The sequence below is a fragment of the Choloepus didactylus genome, chromosome 7, assembly GCF_015220235.1.
Source record: "Choloepus didactylus isolate mChoDid1 chromosome 7, mChoDid1.pri, whole genome shotgun sequence".
Classification (NCBI taxonomy): Eukaryota; Metazoa; Chordata; class Mammalia; order Pilosa; family Megalonychidae; genus Choloepus; species Choloepus didactylus.
In genome coordinates, this window is record NC_051313.1 from 63,168,295 (window position 1) to 63,195,142 (window position 26,848).

At 41.7% G+C, this 26,848-nt stretch overlaps 1 protein-coding gene across 1 annotated transcript in view; it reads left to right on the forward strand.

Annotated features, from left to right (window-relative positions):
• Positions 1 to 26,848, forward strand: part of GABRR2 (gamma-aminobutyric acid type A receptor subunit rho2) — a 116,873-nt gene that overhangs the window by 46,396 nt on the left and 43,629 nt on the right. Inside the window, exon 9 of the mRNA XM_037844408.1 lies at positions 4,886 to 5,136. Within this exon, the coding sequence (XP_037700336.1) occupies positions 4,886 to 5,136 (251 nt within the window). The remainder of the gene's footprint in view (positions 1 to 4,885; positions 5,137 to 26,848) is intronic.

A 26,848-nucleotide genomic window follows, 5' to 3' on the forward strand; every position in this document is an offset into this window, starting at 1 on the left:
CATTTCTTTCACAAGGCAGGAGGGAGAGTCAAAGAAGGTAGAGAGGCAAAAGAAATAGGAAAAAAAAAATGACAGCTAGGAGGCAGCAAAAGGAAAAATAAACTTAAATCAAAGTAGAATAAAGAATCAGACAATACCGCCAATGTCAAGTGTCTAACATGCCTCCCCTATCCCCCCCTCTTATCTGCATTCACCTTGGTATATCACCTTTGTTACATTAAAGGAAGCATAATACAATGATTCTATTAGTTACAGTCTCTAGTTTATGCTGATTGCATCCCTCCCCCAATGCCTCCCCATTTTTAACACCTTGCAAGGTTGACATTTGCTTGTTCTCCCTCCTAAAAGAACATATTTGTACATTTTATCACAATTGTTGAATACTCTAGATTTCACCAAGTTACAGAGTCCCAGTCGTTATCTTTCCTCCTTTCTTGTGGTGTCGCACATGCTCCCCACCTTCCTCTCTCAACTGTATTCATAGTTACCTTTGTTCAGTGTACTTACATTGTTGTGCGACCATCTCCCAAAACTGTGTTCCAAACCACGCACTCCTGTCTTCTATCACCCTGTAGTGCTCCCTTTAGTATTTCCTGTAGGACAGGTGTTTTGTTCACAAAGTCTCTCATTGTCTGTTTGTCAGAAAATATTTTGAGCTGTCCCTCATATTTAAAGGACAGCTTTGCTGGATACAGGATTCTTGGTTGGCGGTTTTTCTCTTTCAGTGTCTTAAATATGTCACACCACTTCCTTCTTGCCTCCATGGTTTCTGCTGAGAGATCCGCACATAGTCTTATTAAGCTTCCTTTGTATGTAATGGATTGCTTTTCTCTTGCTGCTTTCAGGATTCTCTCTTTGTCTTTGACATTTGATAATCTGATTATTAAGTGTCTTGGCGTAGGCCTATTCATATCTCTTCTGTTTGGAGTATGCTGCGCTTCTTGGATCTGTAATTTTATGTCTTTCACAAGAGATGGGAAATTTTCATTAATTATTTCCTCTATTATTGCTTCTGCCCCCTTTCCCTTCTCTTCTCCCTCTGGGACACCAATGATACGTACATTATTGTACTTTGTTTCATCCTTGAGTTCCCGGAGACGTTGCTCATATTTTTTCATTCTTTTCTCCATCTGCTCCTTTGCGTGTAGGCTTTCAGGTGCTTTGTTGTCCAGTTCCTGAGTGTTTTCTTCTGCCTCTTGAGATCTGCTGTTGTATGTTTCCATTGTGTCTTTCATCTCCTATGTTGTGCCTTTCATTTCCATAGATTCTACTAGTTGTTTTTTTGAACTTTTAATTTCTGCCGTATACATGCCCAGTTCTTCCTTTACAGCCTCTATCTCTTTTGCAATATCTTCTCTAAGCTTTTTGAATTGATTTAGCATTAGTTGTTTAAATTCCTGTTTCTCAGTTGAAGTGTACGTTTGTTCCTTTGACTGGGCCATAACTTTGTTTTTGTTAGTGTAGGTTGTAATTTTCTGTTGTCTAGGCATGGTTTCCTTGGTTATCCAAATCAGGTTTTCCCAGACCAGAACAGGCTCAGGTCCCAGAGGGAAGAAATATTCAGTATCTGGTTTCCCTGAGGGTGTATCTTAGAAAATTGCTCCACCCTGTGATGCCTCAGGTCACTGTGCTTTTCTGGCCAGCAGGTGATGCCTGTTAGCCTATAATTCTTGACTGGTGTGAGGAGGTATGGCCGTGTTCCCCCAGGCTCTGGGGTCTGGTTCTGAATGGAAAGGGCCCCACCCCTTTCCTCCTAGAGAAGACAGACCCCTCAGGTGGAGGTCATCAGCATTTCAGTGGTCTCACTCTCTGCTTGTGCTGTCTCCACCTTTCCCCGAGTCACAGCCCTGGAAAGTGAAAATGACTGGGGCTTTCTCCACTGAGCCAAAAAAGAAATAGATAGTCCCCTTCAGACCCAGTCCAAGGCGACCCTCCGGCTCTCCCAGGTCAGTCGTCACCCAAAGCCTCTGTCTGTTTTTTGGGGATGCGTACCTGTAGTGAGCAGTTCACACTCGCTACATAAAACCCCAGTTGGAGCTCAGCTGAGCTATATTCGCTTGCTGGGAGAGAGCTTCTCTCTGGCACCACGAGGCACCACGAGGCTTTGCAGCTCGGGCTATGGGGGAGGGGGTCTCATGACTTGGTTCCACAGGTTTTATGCTGTGTTCTCGGGCATTCCTCCCAATTCAGGTTGGTGTATGATGAGTGGATGGTCTTGTTTGTCCCCCCGCAGTTATTCTGGATTATTTACTAGTTGTTTCTGTTTTTTTGTAGTTGTTCCAGGGGGACTGCTTAGCTTCCACTCCTCTCTATGCCACCATCTTTTTTTCAGTCGAGTACTTGGTTAAATTTTAAATGGTTCATACATCCGTCATTATCAAATCTCTTTGATTATATTTAAACAGTTTTGATTTATAATCCATTAGACTGCCTTGTATAAAGCTGTTCAAAAAAGAGCAAAATCTTTATCTAACAAATATGGGCTCAGGAACCATTAACCCCACAGAACTTATATTTAGATGGTTCCTTGATCTGTCGCCATACAATGAGTCCTGGTCATTGCTGCTGATTACATGACACTGTCTAAAGAGCAACAAGGAAATCATTCATGGAAAGCCATTGGGTCCCTAACTCTATCTTCCTGCCTGAGAGCAGACATCACGAGGTGGAAGCTTATACTGCACTTTTGTCAAATGTGTGCTTTAAGGGCTAAGAAGCCATAGTTGCTGGAAGGCAGGCAGTGATGGGAAAATCCAAAATGTCTCCTCTGTTGTCACACAGAGAAACCACTATTCATGAGCATTAAAATGGCCCCCAGTAGAGCAGAATTCCCCAAAGTGAGAGCCAAGTACTACCTGCCTCGGAATCACTCCTAAGCCTGTTAAAAAATAAAGATTCCGGAGCCGCATCCCAGACCTACTGATTCTCTGCAGGTGGCTCCCTGGAATGGGCATTTTTAACAGGCTCCCAGGTCTGATGCTCACTGAAGTTTGACTTCTACCATGTAAATGAAAAAGCTGGTAGGTTCAGCCTTGGTTCAAATGGTGGACAAGTGCTGCTGGGAGCGCAGGGGCCAGGCAGAGCCTGGAAGCACAGGGTCTGCCCCCCCATCCCTCCACCCACCGTGCTCTAATACCTAGGCTGGTCATCCAGAACTCATCCAATGTGCCAGGAGTCACTAAATCTTTCTTAGAAACAAGTTGATGGAACAACAGGAGTGTATTGGTAAGTTTTGTCATTTCCTGATTATAACTCAAAATCTTGGGAGAAAAGTCTGTTTTCATTTTAGCAGAAAGAACTTCAGTTTAGAGCAAGGAAAAGAAGTAGTAAAGACCTGTACTTTTTTTTTAAAAAAGCACCAAGGACAATACCTCACAATTTTATTAAAATTTGGGTATGATTATACCTAAATGCAAAGAGCTGGATAGATGCCTGCTTACCAACCTTTTATCCCTAAAATCTATGAGTCCATGTTAATTATCTAGAAATGTATTTATGTGTTACTTAGTTACTGTTGCTGAGGGGAAAAGACATAGAAATAATAATGAAACAATCATGCCTGATTTAAAAAAAATATAGCCTGCCAAAAATGCTTCTGATTTTGCATAAAATAATTCATCCATTTTTACATTCTAAAGCTTCATGTTATTCATTTGAGTATTTCAGGATCCATAAAACAGGAGCAGGTTGTGAAATGCCATTATTTCACTTTCTGAGATGGAAAAATAGAGTCATTGAAGGGCCAGTAGCCAGGTCAGAAACGGAGCCAACAAGTTGAGAAGCAAAACCCAAGGCCAGTTGGCTGTGCCAAGCAGGCACCTCCCCTTCCTTCAACACCAGCCCAGGGGCCTGCTGGACGTCCACTCTGCTGACTCAAACATGGGGAGAAGTCAAGTGAAACCAATTCCTCCCCTCCAACTTATAACTTACTATAAACACTTTCATACTTGCAGAAACCATTGAAAAAATAGAATTATGCACATCCATATACCTCCCACCTAGATCCAATATTATTAACATTTTGCCATTTTTGTGTGAGCTCTCTCTCCATAGAAACATGTTTTTGCTGTTGCAGTTGAACCATTTAAAAATATATTGCATATGAACAAGTTAGGGTGGTCACTGCCTGGATATCCCTGAAGATTGAGGAAGTGATCAAATGAGAGAGAGGGGTAGCAACAGACAAGATAGAACTTAACAAAGGATTTTGCATACTGAATCTTTATATAAATATATATATATTTTAGTTTCTAGGGTACTAGAATAGATAGGAAATAACTGATGGGTGGAACTGTAACCCATAATGGGCTTTGAAATTTATCCTATATCTACTTGTTAAATCATACTTTGAAAGTTACCACATATATATGTTGTATTTCATAATAAAATGTAAAAAAAAAAATACATTGCAGGCACCACAACGCTTCACCCTTCATAGTGAGGACACTCCCTTGATCCATGCACAAGAAGATGGGGTCCAGCAACTAGAATCAGAACATGTGGATTTAAAGTCCTGGCACTTCCTGGCTGTGAGCTCCAGGGAATGTACAACCTCTCTGGTCCTTAACTCTTGCTGCTGTAATTGAGGCTGTTTGTACTAGATGGGTGGTTCTCCACTCAGGCTGCACATTAGAATCACCTGGGAGATTTAAATGACTTAATCTAGAGTGGAGCCTGGGCTTGGCCATTTTAAGGAGCTCCCCAGGTGATTCTAATGCAGACAGAGGATTGAATCACTGAGCCAAGTGATCTCCGGAGATCCTGCTGGTTCCACCATTCTGTGGTTCTGAGTAGCCAAGGGGCTTCGCTCTGGACCGGGCTCCCTGCTCTGCCCATCTCCCAAGGCCTAAACGTGTCTGACACTCCTCTTGCATTTGCTCCACAGTTCCCATGCATGTGTGCAATGCTTCACTCAAGAACCATGATGCTGGATGGAAGCTACAGTGAGTCTGAGGCCAACAGTCTGGCTGGGTACCCAAGAAGCCATACTCTGACAGAAGAAGAAAGGCAAGATAACATAGTGGTCCACCTGGCCCTGCGAAGCGACTCCAACGCGTCCAGGAAGAAGGGGCTTCTGAAGGGCCAGGTGGGCCTTCGCATCTTCCAGAACACCCATGCCATCGACAAGTACTCCAGGTTGATATTCCCCGCCTCCTACATATTTTTCAACTTAATTTATTGGTCAGTGTTTTCCTAGGGACTTGGAGGCTGTGCCTGGGAAAGGGCATAGCCACCCATGAGGCCTGGCCGCCGTCAGCACATGGATCTGCTGACCAGGCTCCCTCACCAGACAGAGCAGCAGCTCCTGAACTCCATGAGTGGGGCCCCCTCTTTGGTAGAAGCCCAGGAGCCTTCCAGTTGCACTTCCCCTGAACCATGTGGGTTTGCTTTTCCTTTGTGTTCTGTTCTGTGTCATACTTCGTGCTTCTCTGGGCCCATCTTCTTCTTTTCTTATGTGTGAACTGGTTCACGAGAACGCCCCTCATATAAAAAAAGTGACCCAAATGCCTTCCAGACATTCTGGGACCCTCATGAAGCCAAGAATTCAATTGTAAAGGAAAGGGGGAGAAGAGAAGGAGCAAACTTAGGGGCATTCTGGGTAGGAGACAGGAAATTATGATTCAAAACAGGAATTAAAAAATCCATGAACCAACAAACTGGATTAAGTGCCTACCTAGGAAGGAGAAAAGATCAGACACTAGACAGGAAATGAGTTGACTTGTGTGGGTGTGGCCGCCTGCATGATTTGGTGATGTTAGGAAACATCATTCATTCATCCGTCCATTCAACCATTCAATAAATATTGAGCTCCTACCCTGTGCCAAGTTTTATGGAAATGAACTAATAGAAGGCTCTTTTCTCAGAGAACTTATCTAAGCCTGTGCTCATTCCACACATGACATAAAGTGCTTCTGCCCTTCTTCCTCCCTCATCCCCTACTGACCCTCAGACCCATTCTGTTTGCTGGTGCTTTGACTCCTAGAAAAGCATTTCCAGTCTCCTGTGAGGCCCCCTCAGAGCCAGCTCAGTGCTCCTCTCCTGGAATCCCAGGCAGGACAAGCCCAGGGCTGGGGAGGAGGGCAGGGATGTGAGAATTAATGCAGCAGCATGTCGTCTTGGGTAGGAAGGAAGCATGGGTCTGCTGTGGGAATTTGTTTCAAATGCCATTCTACCACTCTTTCTGGGCTCTTCTCCTTCTTCCACAGCACACCTGAGTCCTCATCAATCCTTGTAACTGAGCCCTGCCTCCACCCCCAGGAGTCACGCCTACTCTAATCAGAAGTTCCCCACGATCTACAACGATCTCTCCCTTCTGTCCCAAGCTAATGACCTTTGATCCAGATGCAGCTAAGCTCAGTTAGGAAAGCGAAGTGATTTACTGAATCCACGCTGAACTATGAATGACCATTTCCTTTAACCCTAGTATAGGTGTTTTTAGTTAACATACGTGAATCTCTAATTAGTGGAATTTCAAGTGGTATAAAAGAAATGATTCTTTGAATCACAGCACTTAGAATTAGAAGGCTGTCTTTGGGGGAATGAGGTTGGGGAATGCCCACCGCAGATTCCTTGCTTATGTTCTGTTCTCATCCCACTGTTTCCCACCTTCCCACCCGTCCCTACGATCTTCCTGCCCAGGATCTGGTCCAAACTTTGATCAAGTGTAGACAAGAAGTACAGCAAAAGGGAGGGCAGAACCCTACCTTAAATCTAATAAGCTCTGGTCTGTGAAGTCTGCTCCAGAGCTCATGACTCCCAGGGACAGGGGTCCTTGCATCCTGAGGACTGAGGCACACATGGATACCAGAGCCTCCAGAAGTTTCAGGTCAGGAGCTTGTAACTTCCTGATCTTCCCACTCACTCTTCATACCCTGACTCACTCCACAGTAGCTCTGTGTACCCCAGCTAACTAACACAATCCCTTCTCCTGGGTCAGTCTCCACCCATTTCCTCTGTTCTCATACATGCTCCTTCTGCTTCACTGTGTGATCCTGGTCCTTGCTTCACTAGCCCCTTGCCCAAGCTGAGGACCAGATTCGTCATCTCTGGCCACCAGCCCTGTTTTGAACTGTGGCTCCCAGGCCATGTGATCAAGGTCATGTGATCAAGGCTGGGATTCATGGAGCTGAATTTTCAGCTGGGCTGGCTCCAGGCAACTTTATAATTTATGACAAAAATTATCTTGGACAATCCTTGTCAGTTCTTTATTGTTCATGTTAATTTCTGTGCAGCTATTATATACTCATGCAACAGATATTTTAAAGCATCCCCATGAGGTAAACTGTACCAGGTATAGTGGGGGACCAAATTAAGAAAAAGAGAAGGTCACACCTCTCAGAGAGGAGAATAGTAGAGGATGTGAATACAGATATCTATGATACAAGTTAAAAAGCAGTAAGTACCACAATAATGGTTCAAAATATGATGGGAAGTCTAAGGAAGGAGAGAAGGGTTCCCACTGGGAGGACAGGGTCTCGTGGAGAAAATGACCTCTGAGCTACCCTTTGAAGGTTGGGGATTTGGACAAGAAGAAACAGGGCAAAGTACATGCTAGATCTGTGCTGTCCGATATGTAGTCATTAGCCACATGTGTTTATTTGAATTTAAATTAAATAAAATTTAAAACACAGTTCCCCAGTCACACTAACCACATGTCAAGTGTTCAACAGCCATGTATGGTTAGTGGCTGCTGTATTAGACCATGCATCTATTGGACAAGCATTTCCACAGTCACAGAAAGTTCTGTTGGACAGTGAGTGCTGCTCTACATGAAGGGCAAAGGCAGGGAGAAAGGCAGGAAAATCTGGTACTGTAGAGTATAGGGTTTTGGGACAAGTTATCTATTTTGGCTGGAGCCCAGGCTGTAGGAAGAGGAGGTGAGAAACTAACTCCCCTTCACAACATGAGGGGTCATGGCCAATGCACGCGGGATTTTCTGGTGGGTCCCCAGCCTGACAATGCTAATGAGGACAACTTCTTGCCTGAACCAAGACCACTGGATTTTCCAACCTTGTCGGCAAATTAAGAATGAAAGCACACAAACAAGGAAAATTGGCTGGTACAGGGCATCTGGGCTTGTTTAGAAACCTTTAATCTCTGGAGACTCTTCTAGGTCACAAGGCTGCTCAAAGAATGATAATTATATTGTCATTAAATATATTACTTTGGTTGTAATTCTTATTTTACTCCAACACTATTCTTGCTTCTGACTACGTTGTCTTCATAAATTATGGTTCATATAACATGGTTGGCTGTTCATAACTTAAAAAAATAAAAGTGTATTTTTGTTAGGTTATACATTTAACTGGAGGTAATCAGAGTTAATCCTATAGCAAACATATTTAGAATCATAAACAGTGTTTTATCACGTGGGAACCATGATACAATGACACCACTTTACTTAGAACTGCCTTATTGCAGTATAGTAGTCTGACTCTACTTGAGAAAAGTAGAAAATAAAAGGCGGTAAAGAGGAGACTATACAGGGAGTGGAAATAGGAACTAAGGAAATGTTGAGAGCTTGCAATGATTTACTCTAGAGAGAGGAAGACAGAGGAGCAAACATAATTATTATCAGAGAGGCTTGAGTGATCATTTATTTCACTGAATCTAAGACATCATCAATTGTAAGGTGCACCTTTATTTTATGTACCATTAAGAAAGAAAAAAAAATGCTGCCAATTAAATTATGGCATACCAGTGATTGTAAGATAAATCCTGATTTCACCAATATTAAATTGTGGAGAAATGTGCATGTTACAATAAAATAAATAGATATTATACAAAAACTGGTGATGGGACATACTTCATTGAAAGCAAGGAACCAACATTTACTGAGCACTTATCTCCTTGGCCTTGTGCTGGGATGGAGGATAGATGGCGGCAGCTGTAGAAACAAATGAGACACCCCCTTCAGTCATCAAGAAGCTCACCCTGTAATGGACGTGACTCAAAGGAGTGAGAGATCACAGAATTGGAGGAGTAAGTGCTGTCTGTGATGATTTTTGAGCAAATGGATAGATATAATTTTAAGTAATAGAAAAGGAGGGGTGGAGATGATAACATAGCAGAAAGAAAGCATGGGGTGTGTTCCATGGGTAGTGAACAGACACCCCACCAAATGAGTAACAGAGATAAGAATGGAAAAGTACATTGAAGCAAGACGGTTTTGAGCACAAAAGTAACAGTCGTTTGGGAAATTGATTAATTTGTCAATAGAACATAAGCTGGAGTGTTTTCAGAAACTCTTTTATTTGCCAGTGACAGAAATCCAAGGGCATTTATTGGAAGGATACTGGAGTGGTTCAGAGAATGAAAGGAGAATTCACAAGAGGCAGGGAAGCTCTAGGGACTTAAGGGTTTGGAATTGGGACTTGTATTAGTTTCCTAGGGCTGCCATAACAAATTACGACAAACTGGATGGCTTAAAACAACAGAAATTTATTCTTTCATGGTTCTGGAGGCCAGAAATCCAAAATTATGGTGTCAACAGAGTTCTAGGCTTCACTTTCTGGCCTCTTCCAGCTTCTGGTGGCCCAGTTGTTCTTGGCTTGTGGCAGCAGAAGTCCAATCTCTGCTTCCATCTTCTCCCAGTGTGTCTCTGTTTCTGGGTCCAAATTTCCCTCTTCTTATAAGGGCACCGTATGGATGTAGGGCCCACCCTAATCCAGTACAATCCCACTTTAATTTGATCACATCCGCAAAGACCCTATTTCCAAACAAGGTCACATTCACAGGTCCCGGGGGTTAGGACTTGAACAGTCTTTTTGGGGGACGCAATTCATCTCACAATAGGACTAAATTCCTCCAGGGTCATCTCTTTATCCATCACTCACCTGTCTTCATTGTCCCCTGCTGCACACAGGTTTTTCCACTTGGTCGAGAGGATGGCAGCCATGCCCTTCTATCTCCATGACTCTGGTGTCAAGGGTCATTTTAGGCTCATTCCACTTAGAACGAGCCTGGGGAAGGATGGGTCTGATCTGGGCCATGTATACTGAAGATGACTAGAGTTGTGTGCTAGGTTTAAGGTAAGAAAGTTAGAACCCTTCAAAACCCTTCAAAAACAGCTTTATTTGGTTCAGTCTTTTTGTAAACATCTGCAGGAGGGAGACCATGAATTTGAACACCTGAAAGTTCCTTAGTTTGTGGGAAACAAGGAGGCAGGAAAATAATGATGATAATAATGGAGAAAGTTTATGTTAAGCTCAGCTTTGTATGAGACCCACAGCCTATGGGCTGATATTAAGAGAGCTTGGGAAGCCAGGAGAAAGCTGTTTCATGTGGAGGACAATGAATTTGGGTTTGACAAGCCAGTGGAGATGTCAAATAAGAAGTTGTAAATGCTGATCTGCAGCTGGGAGGGAGATAAGATTTGGGATGACCCTTCTAGATGTGCTCGGTGAAGCTATGAAAGCAGATGAAACTCTGGAGGAAAACACCAGAAGAGGAGGATTTGGACAAGAGCTTAGGAGTATGTATTTAGGTGGGAAGTGAAGGACTGATCAGAGAAATAGGAGGAGAACCAGAAGACTGTTGTGTCCAGGAGAAGGGAGAGTGAGGCTGAGCACAAATAATAACCAGAAACATTAAGAAGTGTAAAGACCATGAAGAGATGTGGTTATTGGGAGGTGGCTGCTCATTTTGAGAGAATATTTTAAGAAAATAAAATATACAGATTCAGGGGCAATTGTTGTCAAGCACAGCCTCAGAGTAGGCAGAGTAGTAAGGGGGATCAAGGTCTATGGGCTATCCTTGGTAAAGAAGAGGGACATTTCTTTCAATCACAAATGATTTAGGTAGATAGAAGGGAAATGTTCAGAGAATTAATGCTATTTATTGTGAGAGATGATTCTGGAATTTTTTATTTGTTCTCTGTTAAAGACACTTGATAGAGCAAAACTTGGTTGCCAAAGCAATAATTTTTATGGTTAAAAATACATATTAAAAAAAAATACATATTATAGACTCTTGTTTTCTTGGAGGATTTAAAAATAGCACTGTGGACAAATGGCCTGGATAAAGGGCTGTGCTTTCAACGGTTCCCCAGACTACTGTATTGGAATTTGGGGGAATGATCCAAGAACAGTGTTTCTAACCTGAGCTCAGGCCAGAGCTTGGGAAGCAACAAGCTTGAGGACTTGTGCCATCCATTCCAGCCCACTCTGTCCCCACACACGTGGGCCATCACAGAAGATAAGAGAACAGACATTATAGCAAATGCACCCTGCCTAGCCCCACGCATATGGTTCCCCATTCATTTCACACATAAATACCATCGAGGAAGGAAGAGTTTTCCCCTATGACTTTACCTACTAAACTGTGTTGCCATCCATAGCTGTATTCAACGCATATAGGTTGGTGGACTTCGCATGTTTTCAGGAAAAAAGTGATTTATTTCTTACTTAGCTGGACATAGAAGGGGTTAGAAAGGGTAGAAAGAAAACTCAAACTGGTCTGGGTTGTGCCAAAGCATGTTGGCACGGAATTGTTCCTATACCTGGGTGGAGAATTTGAGTTAAACCAGGACATCCGGTTAGCTCCTTGCAACTGGAAGCTGGCCATGAGGGACGTGCAGATATTTAGGACAGCTGAGCAAGGGCATTATGGGTTTCCTGCCACATAGGCTGCTTAAATGGTACTATTCATTTAATGAAGGCACAGCAGAATTCATTGCCGCCACCCCCACCTCATTTTAAGCTGTTTCCCCTTTTTCGCTTCATTGAAAAAGAAAGGATGGCTGTGGCGTGGGAGATTAACACTGGATTCAAAGCTGCTGACTCCCCTGCCCCCACCAATCATTACAAATGGGGCATGTAGGCTGTGCCCTACATGTGTCTTGCAGGCACGTGTGCTGGACTGTTCAGGCAAGAGCTAAATCCCTGGCCAGGAGGGCTCTGCCCAGCATCCTGTCCAACCTCCAGAGTCATCAGCGAGTGTCTGCACCTGGAATGTAAAAGCATTCCTTGTTAGCACACTGGCATTAAACAGTCAATTCTGGACCTCAGATCTTCAAATGTCATCAGGAAATGACATCTGTGCCAGCCATTGAGAATATTACGTTCTGGATTTATTTGAAAAGATAAGTTGAAAACTGGAACGCGATAAAGTGGTGCTTAATCAAATTGGTCAGATTAATGGTGGCGAATGTTCTTCTCCACCCTATCCACTTAGCCCAATGCACCCCAAACTTTAATGTGCATATGAAGAACCTGAGGATCTTGTTACAAAACATAGATTTGGTTCAGTAGGTTGGGGTTGGGACCCATGTTTATGCATTTCTGATGAGCACCCCGGAGAAGCCGGTGCTACTAGTCTGCAAGTCATGTCTCAGGTAATGAAGCGCTAGAAATTTCTGCTCATTGTTTAAAGTTGAGCTCAAATGTCTCCTCTGTTCTGTAGCTTTTCCTGAAATCCTCTCCCTTCTCAAAGCAGAATTTATTATCTCACCTGTGTTCACAAGCACTTTATGCATTTATGCATTGAGATACTTCCTTTACAATGTGATTATTCTCCTAAAGTAGTGGGTTCCACCTTTGGCTGCACATGAGTGACCTGGGGAGCTTTTGCAAAAATATCAATGTCTGAACCTCACCCCCAGAGTATCTGCCTTTTTGCGGCCCCAATTCCTTTTTTTTTTTTTTTTTTTTAATAATACCAAGTCTATTTTAAAGGGTTAGGGTTAAGGTTAGGGTTGGGGTTGAGTTTGGGATTCGGGTTAGGATTTAGGGTTATAGGGTTAGGGTCAGGGTTAGGGTTAGGGTTGGTGTGGTACCAAACACTAAAATAAATTTTTCTGGGACAGCATTATCTGGACCCAGTTTGCCTGTTTGCAAACTGTGTGTCTTAGAACCAAAGAGGTTCTCTGGGGGCTGGGAGATGGGAGAAAAGGAATGAGCAGTATGTGGACAAGCAGTGGACCTGGGGTGGGGAGCGGCGAGGAGGAAGGAAAAGCCCACACTTCCTATTTTCCCAACAATTTTATCATTTTGTTCTTGGGTAAACAAACCAGCCTAACAAAGAAATATTAGCCCCACTATGAGCAGCTGCTTTTACGGGAACCCAGTCCTTTAATTCTTCTAAAAGCCTGGTGAAGTAGAGTTGTATGGAGGAGATAAGAGGCAAAGATGGAAAATTATGGGGCCAGGACTGGAAATGGGATTTCTGGGCCCAAGTTCTTCTCACTTTTCGTGGTTTCGTGGCTCAAGGGAAGTTTTGGTCTTCCACCAACACTCCTCAGATCAATCCAGGAGGCACCTGGCTTCCTTGTGGAGAGGGTCAGGGCCTGAAAGAGACAGACACAGCAGCCCCCCACAGAGCTTTGCTTTCTGCTCCGCCATCGTGTGGACTCGTCTAAGCTGCTTTGAGGAAGTTTCTAGCCCCAGGTCCTGTCCTCTGGCTGCCAACCCTCTCCAGCCTCCAACCTTCACCCAACTTCTTCCTTTCCCATGAGTTACCCTTTTTCAAGAAGGCACTACTCCTACTTTCAATAGAAAGCTGACAGCTGCTGGCCCCACAGTTCCCCTCTTCCCAGATCTCCTCTCTGTTGGTTATAAAAGCCTATGCCACGAGAGGGCTGTCGAGTGGAGCATGGCCACAACCCTTTTCCTTTCCACCTGCAAGCAGGTGGATGTGGGTGAAAGCCACTGCTGAGGACATTAATAACCATCACAAATGTAGTAAATCCTGGAATGTAAGTTCTACGAGAGCAGGGATTTTTGTGTTTTCTTAGCTGCTGTATCTCAGAGTTCAAAACAGTGCCTGGCCCATGGTAGATGCTCAGTAAATATTTATGGAAGAAATGAATGAACAACTGCTCTTTATAAGTGCCCACTCTGTGCCAGACACTTTGCTAGGTGTTCTTCTCACATCATGTCATTTTCTGTTAGCTATCAAGACAGCTGATTCATGTTCAACATGGAGACATGGAGGCAGGAGGGAGCCTGGAAGTTAAGAGAATGCATGCTAGAAAGCTGTGTAACTTTGATCAATGCGCTTAACCTTTCTGAGCTTTTGTTTGTCCATCTGAAAAAAGAGATGGTAATTTTGGCTTCTTAGGGCACACAGGAGGAGCAAATGAGTTAATGCGTCTGAAGTACTCAGCCAGGTGCCTGGTACAGAGAAAATGCAAAGTAGAAAAAGGAGAAGAAGGAGAGAGGAGGAGAGGAAGGAGTGGGAGGAGGAAGAGTGGGAGGAGTGGAAGGAGGGAGAGCAAATGGGAGAGAAGGGCAGGAGGTGAAAGGGTTGGAGGAGGAGAGAGGAAGGAGGAGGGGGGAGCAGAGGAGAGAAGGAGCAGGGTTGCCAATTTTTAACTTACCAACTGAAAACCCTTAACACCATTCCCCCACCCAAAAAACTGCTATCTATTATCGCCATCATTTCTAAAACAACAACAAAAATTTTAACCCTGAAAATGTAGTGTCTGATCCCAGAATATATGAAATCCTTCCCAAGAAAACACAGTTTGCAGCTTTACTCTGACATTTACACCAAAAGGACAGAACAAAACTTCATCATAGAGCAGCTGGCCCTTTGGGGGACGACTGTCTAAGGGGAGGATTCATTATTTTGCAGATGAGTAAACAGGCCCAGAGAGATCAGAGAGATAGTTTTTAAAGGAAAAGTGCTCACTCATATTCTCTCTTCTGCCAGTTATGGAATTGAAATTAGTTAAGATCTGTGGAATTACCTGAAATTGGTGATAGCACGCAACCTGGGTTGGGGACATCTCATTTCGGCTAGAGATTTAGTCCTCTTGGGGCTCTGACTCACTGGGGCATCTGTGGGCCCCTGCCTTTGGAACTTTGTGTGTTATCTCTGAAGGTGGAAGGATAAGGTGGCCCACCTCTCAAGATTCTTCACTGAATTATGCTTTTCATTGAGTTTCCTAGAACATATTTTTGGCTTCAGGAAAACCCCCTTGAAAAAAATTTGCTTGATGTCACTGAATGCTATCCAGATTTATTCATTTGCTTTCAGTGACTTGCTGAATTTCCCCCACCTCAGTTTCAATTAGATTCAGCTACAGATTCCAGACTGAAAATAACATGGGCTTAAACATGATAGAATTCTGGAAGTGGGCAATCCAGGATGATATAGCAGCTCTGCTACATGCATTCCTCAGGGAGCAAAAGCTCAGGCTCTCTCCAGCTCACTTCTTTTCTTGGGGGGTGGGGTGGGGGGTTTATCTCAGGAATGCAAGAGTGGTTTAAAATGTGAAAATCAATGTAATTCATCATGTAACAGAATAAAGGAGAAAAACCATATGATCATTCCCTTAGATACAGAAAAACACTGATAAAATTCAACACCATTCATCGAAAAATGCTCAGCAAATAAGAAATATACAAGTTTCTTTAATTTGATAAAGGGAATAACCCCCCCCCCAAAAAAAAAGAAAGAGAGAAAAACTACACTATGCGAACATTGTACTTAACAGTCAAATATTAAAGGCTTTTCCCACATGATTAGTGTACTAGATGTTCTAACCAATGTAATAGATCAAAAATAAGTAAATGAAAGGTATAAAAATAGGAAAAAGTAACCTACTTACAGATTATGGTAGTTTATGTGGAATCTTCAAAAAACACCACTAAAACTAATAAATTAAACAAGATTAAAATTAAACACTTCTTAGGACTATGGTGTGTGGCCCTTGGCCTCACGGTGGCAGAAGCTTCTCACCATCATGTCTGTATTTGAGGAATCAGGATGGTTAAAGGGATGAAGGGAAAAAAGGTAGTGCCAGCTATCTTTCAAGGAAAGTTCTAGGAGCTGCCACAGAGTTTACATTAGTAGGACTTGCTCCCATGGCGTACCCAGCTGCAAAGAATGCTGGGAAATGTATTTACTCTGAATAGGCATATTCCTGGCTAAAAATAGGGGATTCTAGAAGAAAGGGAAAAACATCCAGTGGAAGAAAGAGCAGTTTCAGCCATTCCATCCAAGAACACCCCATTTATTTCCATAAAGCACCAGCTAAGAATTGTCCTATCCGAGGACAAAAGGTTTAGTGGCAACCTCCCTCCAACCAGATACCTCCTTGTGGCTGTGTCTCAAGTGTGAAGCAGACAGGTTAGAGATACATTGTGTTGGTGCCAGTGTTTGTGACAACTGAGCTCAAAGAGACCAAGGCTGTTTCTGTGCCCAGAAATAGGATCTGGGCACTGAATTCCTGTGGTTGTTTATTTTGGAAGAATGCAGGGTTTTTTCCTTTTCCCCCATTTCTGCCAATTTTAGGGCACACAGATAGGATCAGCAAATCCAAAGCAATTTTTTGGGGATAGACTGTGAAGGCCTAAAGCTCCCGCTCCCACTAACGACCTGACCTGCCACTGTGACCACTCCCCACGTGGCAGGCTCTGGAGGCCGAGCTGGCCTGTTCTCCCCACACCCTCAGGGGGACTTACTATGAGATGAAAAGGAGAAGGACAAGGCTAAACTGCACAGTATTTTCATGCCCTTCCTGGTGATTCATGGTCTTAGGCAGCTTTCCCCAGAGGGGGTGAGGGTTTTGCCTTGAGTCACTCCATATTCTTAGTGAACAACAGTGCATAGTTTTGAGATATCCTGTTGGCTTAAAGGTATAAATAAATGTGACCACAGAAGAGAGATTCTCCTGAGTTTGAATATCTTTAAGAAACTGAGTCAGTAAGCAAACGTGATATATGTGCCTTAAAAATGAGAAGAACCCAGGGTGAGATAAATAGCTGGAGTTAAATGTTCTGGAGATTCTTTTCTAATAAAAGAAACAAGACCACTTTTAAAAACATCATTGTGAACAATAATACATTGTGAGTTGAATCGCCCCCCAAAAAGGATATAGTCAATTCCTTCCCTCTGGTACCTGTGTATGTGACTTTATTTGGAAGTAGGGTATTACAGATGTCATCAAGTTGAGATGAGGTCATACTGGATGGCGGGAGGGGAGTGTTGTTTATACCCAATATTATTGGTGTCCTTCTGAGAAGAGGGAAATGTGGACGAAGGGGTGGAGACACACAGAAAAGATGGCCATGTGAAGACAGAGGCAGGGATTGGCTACAAGCCAAGGAACAACTGGCCCCGCCAGAAACTGGAAGAGGCAAGGAGGAAGATGGCCCTGCAGACACATAATTTTGGGCATCTGGCTGCCAGAACTCTGAGAGAATGAATTTCTGTTATTTTAAGCCCTCCAGTTTGTGGTAATTTGTTATGGTAATTAGCCCTGGGAAACTAGTACAATATGCTTCTAAGTGGGTTAGTAATCTGGACCATTTGCTGCTCATTACCTTAGGGTCAATCATGCCCAAGAAACAAAGGCATCTTTTGCTTTCTGTAATATTGTTCTGCTGCTGACTATTATCTGTTGATCAGCACTCTGCATGGATATGGCATCGAAATATTTAGAATGTGTAGTCCTATCTATAGTTCTGAAAAAGTTATCTTTTAATAAACTTGTAAACGAATAATTATATAGCTACCCACAGCTGACAGTTTTTATTAAGGTATGATTCACATGCAATAAAATGCACAGATCTTAATTATACAGTTAGATGAGTTTTGACAAATGTGTATACCCATTAACCCACCTTCCTATCAAGATACAGCACAGTTCTGATACCTTCTAACGTTCTCTCACATCCCACTTTTAGTCATTCCTTATCTTCACCACTCCACCTCACAAGCACTATTCTCAGTTCTTTCACCATTCATTAGTTTGCCATTTCTATAACTTCATATAATGGAATCATTAGGTCCATACTCTTCTGAGTCTGGTGTTTTTCACTCAACGTAACAGTTTCAAAATTAATCCATGTTATTGCATGTATTGATGGTTCATTCCTATTTGATGCTGAGTAGTATTCCATTGTATGAATAATTCACAGTTTCTTTATTCTGTTGATGGACATTTGAATTGTTTCCAATTTGGGGCTATTATAAATACAGCTTCTACAAAAATGTGTGCACAAGTCTTTGTGTGGACATATGCTTTCATTACTCCTGGATATATACCTAGGAGTAGAATTGCTGGGTCATGGGCATGTGTACATTTTTTGGTAAGGAGCTTTATTGAGATATAAGTAACATACCATACACTTCAGCTATTTAAAGTATAAAATTTAATGGTTTATAGAATATTCAGAGTTGTAAAACCATCACCACAATTTTGGAACATTTCTGTTACCCCCAAAACCTGCTAACCCTCCTCCATTTCTCCCTCTCCCCAAGACTCAGGCAACCACTAATCTACTTTCTGTCCCAATACATTTGCCTATTCTGGACATTTCATATAAATGGAATCATACAATATATACAATATATGAAAGTGTCTGGCTTCTTTCATGTAGTGTTCTCTTTCTTTTTTCATATAATGTTTTCAAGGCTCCAAAAACCCATGTTGTAGCATGTATCGGCACTTCATTCCTTTTTATTGCTGAATAATATTCCATTATTATAAAGATACCATATTTTGTTTATCCATTCATCAATCGATGGACATTTGGTTGTTTCCACATTTTGGCAACTAAGAATAGTGCTGCTATGAACATCTGTGACACATTTTTGTATGGACATGTTTTCATTTCTCTTGGGTAAGGATTGAATTTGCTGGGTCCATATAGTAACTATCTAACATTTTGAGGAACTGTCAAACTGTTTTCCAAAGTCACTGCACCATTTTACATTCTCCTAGCAGCAATGTGTGAAGATTCCAATTTCTCCACATTCTCGTTATACTCGTTATTGTCTGTCTGTTTGGTTATAACCACCTTCGTGGATGTGGATGTGAAGTGGTATCTCATTGTGGTTTTGATTTGCATTTCCCTAATGACAAATGATGTTGAACATCTTTTCTTGAATATATTAGCCATTTGTATATCTTCTTTGGAGAAATGCCTATTCAGAATCTTAGCCTATTTTTTAAAAATTAAATTCAGTTTTATTGAAATATATTCACATATCATACAATCATCCATGGGGTACAATCAACTGTTCACAGCACCATCATATAGTTATGCATTCATCACCCCAATCTATTTTTTTAATAATAAATTTTATTTTGAAATAAGTTCAATCTTACAGGAACAGTTGCAAAAACAGTACAAACCCCATACATAGAACACCATCATACCCCGACCCCCCTCCCTCAATACCCTGATCCATCACCTTTAAGATCCTGTCACGCCACTGTCTCTTTCTTCCCCTCCCTCTCTCCCTCTCTCCCTCCCTCCCTAACACCCATCATCTATTGCTCTGTCCTCTGAACATATAAGAGCAAGCTGCACATATCTTTGAACAAACAATATAATTCACATATACCTTTCCCATGGACAAGAACATTATTTTATGCAATCTCATTAAGCGCAGCTAAGAAGTTCAAGAAATTCAACGATATAAAGCTTACATTCTATGTTTCCTTTTTTTTTTTCTTGCATCCCATCTGTGTCCCTATGAGCCTCCTCTCCTCCAACCTCAGATCCCATCCAGGATCATCCTTGGCATTTAATTGTCATCTATTTAGACTGTCTTATTTTTTTTTTTCCAGTTGTGGAAAGATATATATAGCCTAAATCTTCCTATTCCACCCCTCCTTAGCATTCCATTAGTGGGATTAATCACATTTAGAATGTGGCAATGCTATCACCTTCCTACCATCCATTTCTAGAAGTTTCCCTTCACCCCAAACAAAAACCCTACTCTCATTTCCCAACTCCCCACTGCCCCTCCCCCACCTCTTGGAATCCCTACTCTACTTTTCATCTCTTTGGTCATATTCTCTGATACTTTCTTTGTGTTTACCTTGGGGCTTAAATTTAACCTCTTAAATCTATAACAATCTTGTTTTTCTTTGATACCAACTTAACTTCAATAGGACACATAAACTGTGTTCCTATACTCCTCCATTCCCCCACCTTTACGTAGTTCTTGTCAAAAATTACATATTTTACATTGAGTCCAAAACCACCAATTTATCCTCACAGTTTATGTATTTTAGATCCTGTAGGAAGTAAATAGTGGAGTTATAAATCAACAATACAGTAGTATTGATATTTATATTTACCATGTGATCTTTACTGGAAATCTTTATTTCTTCGTGTGGTTTCAGTCAATTGTTTAGTGTCCCTTCCTTTCAGCCTGCTTAGGACTGATCTACTGGTGATGAAGTCCCTCAGCTTTTGATTATCCGGGAATGTTTTCATCTCCCCCTCATTTTTATCCTTCAGGTGTTTGTGAATTCTCCAAGTCTCTGATGGTTATTGACTTCTATTTGTATTCCATTGTGGTCAGAGAATGTGCTTTGAACAAATTCATTTGTATATTTTTTATTTTATTGAGGCTTGTTTTTATGTCCCTGCATACAGTCCATTCTGGAGAAAGATCCGTGATCACTAGCGAAGAACGTGTGTCCCGGTGACCTGGGATGTAATATTCTATATATGTCTGTTAAAATTCTCTGTATCTCTCTCTCATTTCTTTCTCTGTCAGTAAGGCTCCTTTTAGTGTCTGAAGTAGGGCAGGTCATTTATTAGCAAACTCTCTCAGCATTTGTTTGTCTGTGAAAAATGTAAGCTCTCCCTCAAATTTGAAGGAGAGTTTTGCTGGATAAAGTATTCTTGATTGGAAATTTTTCTCTCTCAGAATTTTAAATATGTCATGCCACTGCCTTCTCACCTCCATGGTGGCCGCTGAGTAGTCACTACTTAGTCTTATGTTGTTTCCTTTGTATGTGGTGAATTGCTTTTCTCTTGCTGCTTTCAGAACTTGCTCCTTCTCTTCAGTATTTGGCAGTCTGATCAGAATATGTCTTGGAGTGGGTTTATTTGGATTTATTCTATTTGGAGTTCACTGGGCATTTATGCTTTGTGTATTTATATTGTGTAGAAGGTTTGGTAAGTTTTCCCCAACAATTTCTTTGAATACACTTTCTAGACCTTTACCCTTCTCTTCCCCTTCTGGGACACCAATGAGTCTTAAATTTGGACATTTTATTTTATCTATCATATCCCTGACATCCGTTTTGATTTTTTCAATTTTTTCCCCATTCTTTCTTTTGTTCTTTCATTTTCTGTTCTGTGCTCCTCACGGAGTCTGAGTTGTTGTTCAACTTCCTCTAATCTTGTATTATGAGTATCCGGAGTCTTTTTAATTTGGCCTACAGTTTCTTTAATTTCCATAAGATCTTCTGTATTTTATTTACTCTTGCAATATCTTCTTTATGATCTTCTAGGGTCTTCTTTATGTCTTTTATATTCTGTGCCATGCTCTTCTTCAAGTCTTTTATATCCCGTGCCATGCTCTCATTGCCTGTCTGTAGTTCTTTGATTAATTCTGCCAGGAACTGTGTGTCTTCTGATCTTTTGATTTGAGTATTTGGGTTTGGGTTCTCCATGTGGTCTGGTTTTATCATATGCTCTAAGATTTTCTGTTGTTTTTGTCCTCTTGGCATTTGCTTTACTTTGTCTTTAATTTGTCAGAATTGCAGCTTGATGACATACACTTTCTCTAACTAACCAGCAGATAGCGTCCGTGAGTCACTTATTCCCCTCAAGTCAGTTCTCCCCAACTTTGTGGTGTGTGGGGATCTGATTCTTGTGGGGTCCAATTGGTGCACTTAATTTGGGTGTGTTGTCGGTGCTGTCTGCCCTCAATGAGGTTAGGGAGGAAGGGCAGGTTTAATAATCAAACCTCCCAGGTGTTCCCAGAGATTTAAGGCTGTTCTCTGACACTGACCCAAAAGTCCTTGGTACTGGCGTAGGTTCCCTGGGATTTCCGAGCAGTTCCCCCCGCCCTGCTGTGCTTTTCCAGGACCTCTGCTGAGGCGGGGAGGGCCGTGCCATGTCACAAGTGAGCACCGGACTCCAGGGAAGCCCTGGGCCACTGGGCTGTGCAGGGACATTCCCAGTCCCGCTACAAAGATGGTTGAATGGGACGCATTAATGTCCCTCTTTCCACACAGCTCCACCCTCCCAGCTCTGGGACAATCAGCCGTGGGTGTATTCAAGGCCACTGTCCACGGCCGATATTGTGACATGTGAGCGGTGCTGCAGGAAAAACTCCCTGTCAGGCTGGGTTTCTTGGCTTGGCAGTGTGCTGTGTGTTCGGCCCTGGGCAGGAGTAGCCCTGCCCGCTGGGGAGACGGCTGCAAGTTGTGTGGTTTTTTTGTTTTTTTTTTTCTCCTTTTGGCTCCACTTTACTCCCCTGGACCCGAGACAATCAGCAGTGGGTGTGGGAAGGGGTATCCTCCACCCCAGACACTGAGGCGTTAGTCCAGACTGCTCCCATCTTATCTGCAGCTGCTCCCGGGCTTCTTTTTTTTTTTTAAAGAACTAGTCTGTCCTCAAATGCCACCCCACCATTTCCCCACACCACAGCATGGCCAAGGGACTCAGCTGACTCACTCACTCATTTCAGAATGCAGACTCCTGGTTTCACCAAACGCACGTTCCTGTGACTTTAGCAGACCTTGTCCAGCTGGTGCTACTCTGGAAGTGGTGTTCTGGGTCACCCTCTGGTTTCTATCCAGTGTTTATCACAGAGGTGTTATTTTGCTCTTTCTCACCTAGCTGACATCTTAGGTTCTTCTCTTAGCCTATTTTTAAATTGGGTATTTGTCTTGGTTATTATTGACTTTAAGAGTTCTTTATGTATTCTAGGTACAAACCCCTTATCAGTTACATGGTTTGCAAATATTTTCTCTCATTCAGTGGATTGTCTTTTCACTTTCTTAATGGTATCTTTTGAATCACAAAAGTTTTACATTTTGGTTAAGTTCAATTTATATATAATTTCTTTGGTTGATTTTGCTTTTGGTGTCACATCTAAGGCAGGTGTGTATTTAACTTTATAACAAACTTACGGGTGTGTGTGAGTGTTTTCGCCCAGAAAAAATGCTCACCAAGCAAAAGATACTCTTGGTCGAGGCTCAAACATTGCAAACATACAATTTAATCTTGTTTTGGGTGGACACAGGGGTGAGTAAGGAATTTGCAAAAGAAGTTGGTAGGGTGAAGTGAAAAATTGCAAATTCATGCAATTTTTAAAAGTTGTTATTTATCAATTTTGATCAAATGAAGACAATTTACTTGGTTTGAAAATGCATGCTTACAATTTAGAGATAAATTGCATCTGATCGGCCATTAATTGCTCTATTTTGTGGTGGAGAAAATTCTTGGACTCTTAGTTTCCTCATGTGTAAAATGGAGCCAGTTATTCCTGCTCAACCTACCTCACAGTGATGTTGTGAGAAGCAAATGAGAGAATGTACAGAAAAGCTTCTGCCAGCTTGAAGCCTGTGTAAATGCCAAGTGATGGTGTTGTCTATGACAAATTCACACAGTTTCCCCATAAGAATGGTTTACACATGCCAGACATTGTTCTGAGAATTTTACATTTATTAACTCATTTACCTTCCTAACAAAGAAGTACTGTTGTTTTCATTCCCATTTTACAGATGAAGAAACCGAAGCCAAGAGAATTTAGATAACCTCCCACAGGACACACAGGTGTAAATGACATAAGTTGGATTTGAACTGAGTGGATCTGGCTCGAGTCTGAGCCATTATTATGGTGCCATCTGCCTTTCTAAAAAGATGTAGTTGTAGCAACTCTTAGCATCCCTGCTTTACACAGCAGTTCTCCCTATCCAGAGTCTTTATTTCCTTATAGGAGGGTTGCCATATTCAAATTCTTTGGTGTGTTATCCACTATACATAACAGAAGAAAGCTGAAGTTTTGCTTGAAATCATAATGGTTTCCCAATTTTGGTCTTCTCAGAGGTTTGCACTCTGACTGCTAAGTCAGCTGTACTCTCAGTGTGCCCCGTAACAGAACTTGCAGGCTCCTATATATGGCTGTCTTTGCAAAATGTGGCAGCATGATGTCCAACTGAAGTGGGTAATGCCCTTAGCATTGAGTGCTAAGAAGTGAACGTCCCATGTCCAAGGTGATTTGGTCTTTCACTCAGATAGCTATCTCTCTGTCTTCACTGCCTTGCTTCTTATAGGCTTCTCTCGAGGGATGCAGGCTCTGCCTCCTTTTGTCTGAGATGCATTGGATAACGGAAGTGGAGACGTACTTCTCATGACTGAATGGGGACAAGTTGAGATGGACAGCATAACATGTCTTTTTTTTCCATTTAAAAGTTTCTAGGAATCACTAATTAACACCTGCAAATCAACCTGAAAGTAAAACATACTTTTGTTTTTTGAAAGAAGTTTAATAACAGCTCTTTCTTTTTATTCTTTGGGCTATGAATACCCACATAATGGCAATGATGATTGCTGTCAGAGTAGAAGGATTTATATACTGACAGATTTTTTTTTTTAATCATCATTTTATTGAGATATATTCACATACCACGCAGTCATACAAAACAAATCGTACTTTCGATTGTTTACAGTACCATTACATAGTTGTACATTCATCACCTAAATCAATCCCTGACACCTTCATTAGCCCACACACAAAAATAACAAGAATAATAATTAGAGTGAAAAAGAGCAATTGAAGTAAAAAAGAACACTGGGTACCTTTGTCTGTTTGTTTCCTTCCCCTACTTTTCTACACATCCATCCATAAACTAGACAAAGTGGAGTTTGGTCCTTATGGCATTCCCAATCCCATTGTCACCCCTCATAAGCTACATTTTTATACAACTGTCTTCGAGATTCATGGGTTCTGGGTTGTAGTTTAATAGTTTCAGGTATCCACCACCAGCTACCCCAATTCTTTAGAACCTAAAAAAGGTTGTCTAAAGTGTGCATAAGAGTGCTCACCAGAGTGATCTCTCGGCTCATTTTGGAATCTCTCTGCCACTGAAGCTTATTTCATTTCCTTTCACATCCCCCTTTTGGTCAAGAAGATGTTCTCCATCCCACGATGCTGGGTCTACATTCCTCCCCGGGAGTATACTGACAGATTTTTAAACTCATCTGAATAGCTAAAATATATTACAACTGATCTACATATTTAAACCTGAGAATTAGAAACAAGGAATTTTGCTAGATGGATAACTCCTCACAGTGGTTTGGTATTTCAGGTTGGCATTGTACCATATGGAGATAATGTAACCCATGAATTCAACCTCAGTAAGTATTCACTGATGGAAGAGGTTCCCCTTTCAGCAAATAAGACAGTCCAGAGAGTTGGCCACCAGATGACAGCCCTTGAAATAGAAACAGGAAGGTATATGGATGGAAAAAAGAAAAAAGCCAAAGTAAAAGACGTGGAAAAAATAACTACTCATAATCTAACCTTTGTGGGATTGATTGAACATTTACCTTGGCAATATCTTTTTTTTTTCAATTCAATTTTATTGAGATATATTCACAAACCATACAGTCATCCACAGTGTACAATCAATTGGACCATTGTATAGTTGTGCATTCATCACCACAATTTTTGAACATTTTCATTACCACACACAAAAAAGAATAAGAATAAAAATTAAAGTAAAAAAGAACATCCAAAACATCCCATACCCCCATCCCTCCCTATTATTCATTTACTTTTTTGTCCTCATTTTTCTACTCATCTGTCCATACACGGCATAAAGGGAGTGTGAGCCACAAGGTTTTCACAATCACACGGTCACACAGTGTAAGCTAAATAGTTACACAATTGTCTTCAAGACTCAAGGCTACTGGGTTGCAGTTCAACAGTTGCAGCTATTTCCTTCTAGCTCTTCAAAGGGATATCTATAAAATGCATAAGAATACCCTCCAGAATGACCTCTCAACTCCATTTGAAATCTCTCAGCCACTGAAACTTTTCATTTCTCATCCCCCTTTTGGTCCAAGAAGGCTTTCTCAATCCCACTTGGCAATATCTTAAAGGCAACGTTTAAATCAACATTCAACTGGTTAGCTAATAGTTACAGTATCAAGTATATTATAATACACACTTCTCATCATTCCCTATTTTTCCAATGCTTTAAATGATGGACATTCATTAAAAAAAAAAAAAAATCCCTGTAGTCTATTGCATCATGCTCTTAGGTACTGTAAGAAAGGGTTAAGTTTAGCTTTCACGTAAAGGCAAAATGGAATGGGGAAAATGGTGGCAGAACTGACTTAAACAGGCTCCGTGGTAAAGGGAAAGAGAAAGAGAAAGCCATGATGTAAGCCTAGAATCAGCGCCAGCTCCTTATACGGGAAAAATAACCAGGGTTACTGGAATGTAAAGGGATATGGAGTATAACTGAAGGCGGGGACTCTTGGTGGGAAATTTAAACTAGTTAACTCTCTGATAGGCTGTACAATTCAAAATGTCAAAGGCAGGCTAGTTAGCTCTCTCGGATAGGCTGTAACCTCTGGAGTACCCAGCCGATGGGGAAACAGGAGGGACCTGCATATGAGGGGTAGGATATAACTGTCGCCATGTTTTTTACTTGGCACGCCTGCCATGTGTCTGGCAGTGCATCCCTTCTTGCAAGATCGTGAATAAACTCTTTTCTCCTCCACAACCAGGTGAGCATTTTTAAAGTATAATGCTTGTTTCTAACAGCTCTAAGACTTAATATTACTAAATATCTTCTCCCTTTATTCTTGGCTTTCAGCTTCTAGGAGTCTCAGCCTAAGAAATTGATTAAAAATTAGTCCATTTCTACTCAATATATATTTATATCCTAGGATGTCTGCATATTTTTCAGTACTTGATTTGGGGTTACTGAAACTTCCGAATAAGAGTCCCTATGAAGCTAAAACATGGGTTTTAAGCAAAATAATCATGGTTGTCTAAAAATTACATGTCCCCATCACTGAGGTTTCAGAGTCTAAGCTGTGGAAATTCTAAAGTTAGGTGAAACTTAACCCAGCAACTCCTGAAACTACTAATTAGTCAACTCAGGAAGAATCCACCAAGAAAACCA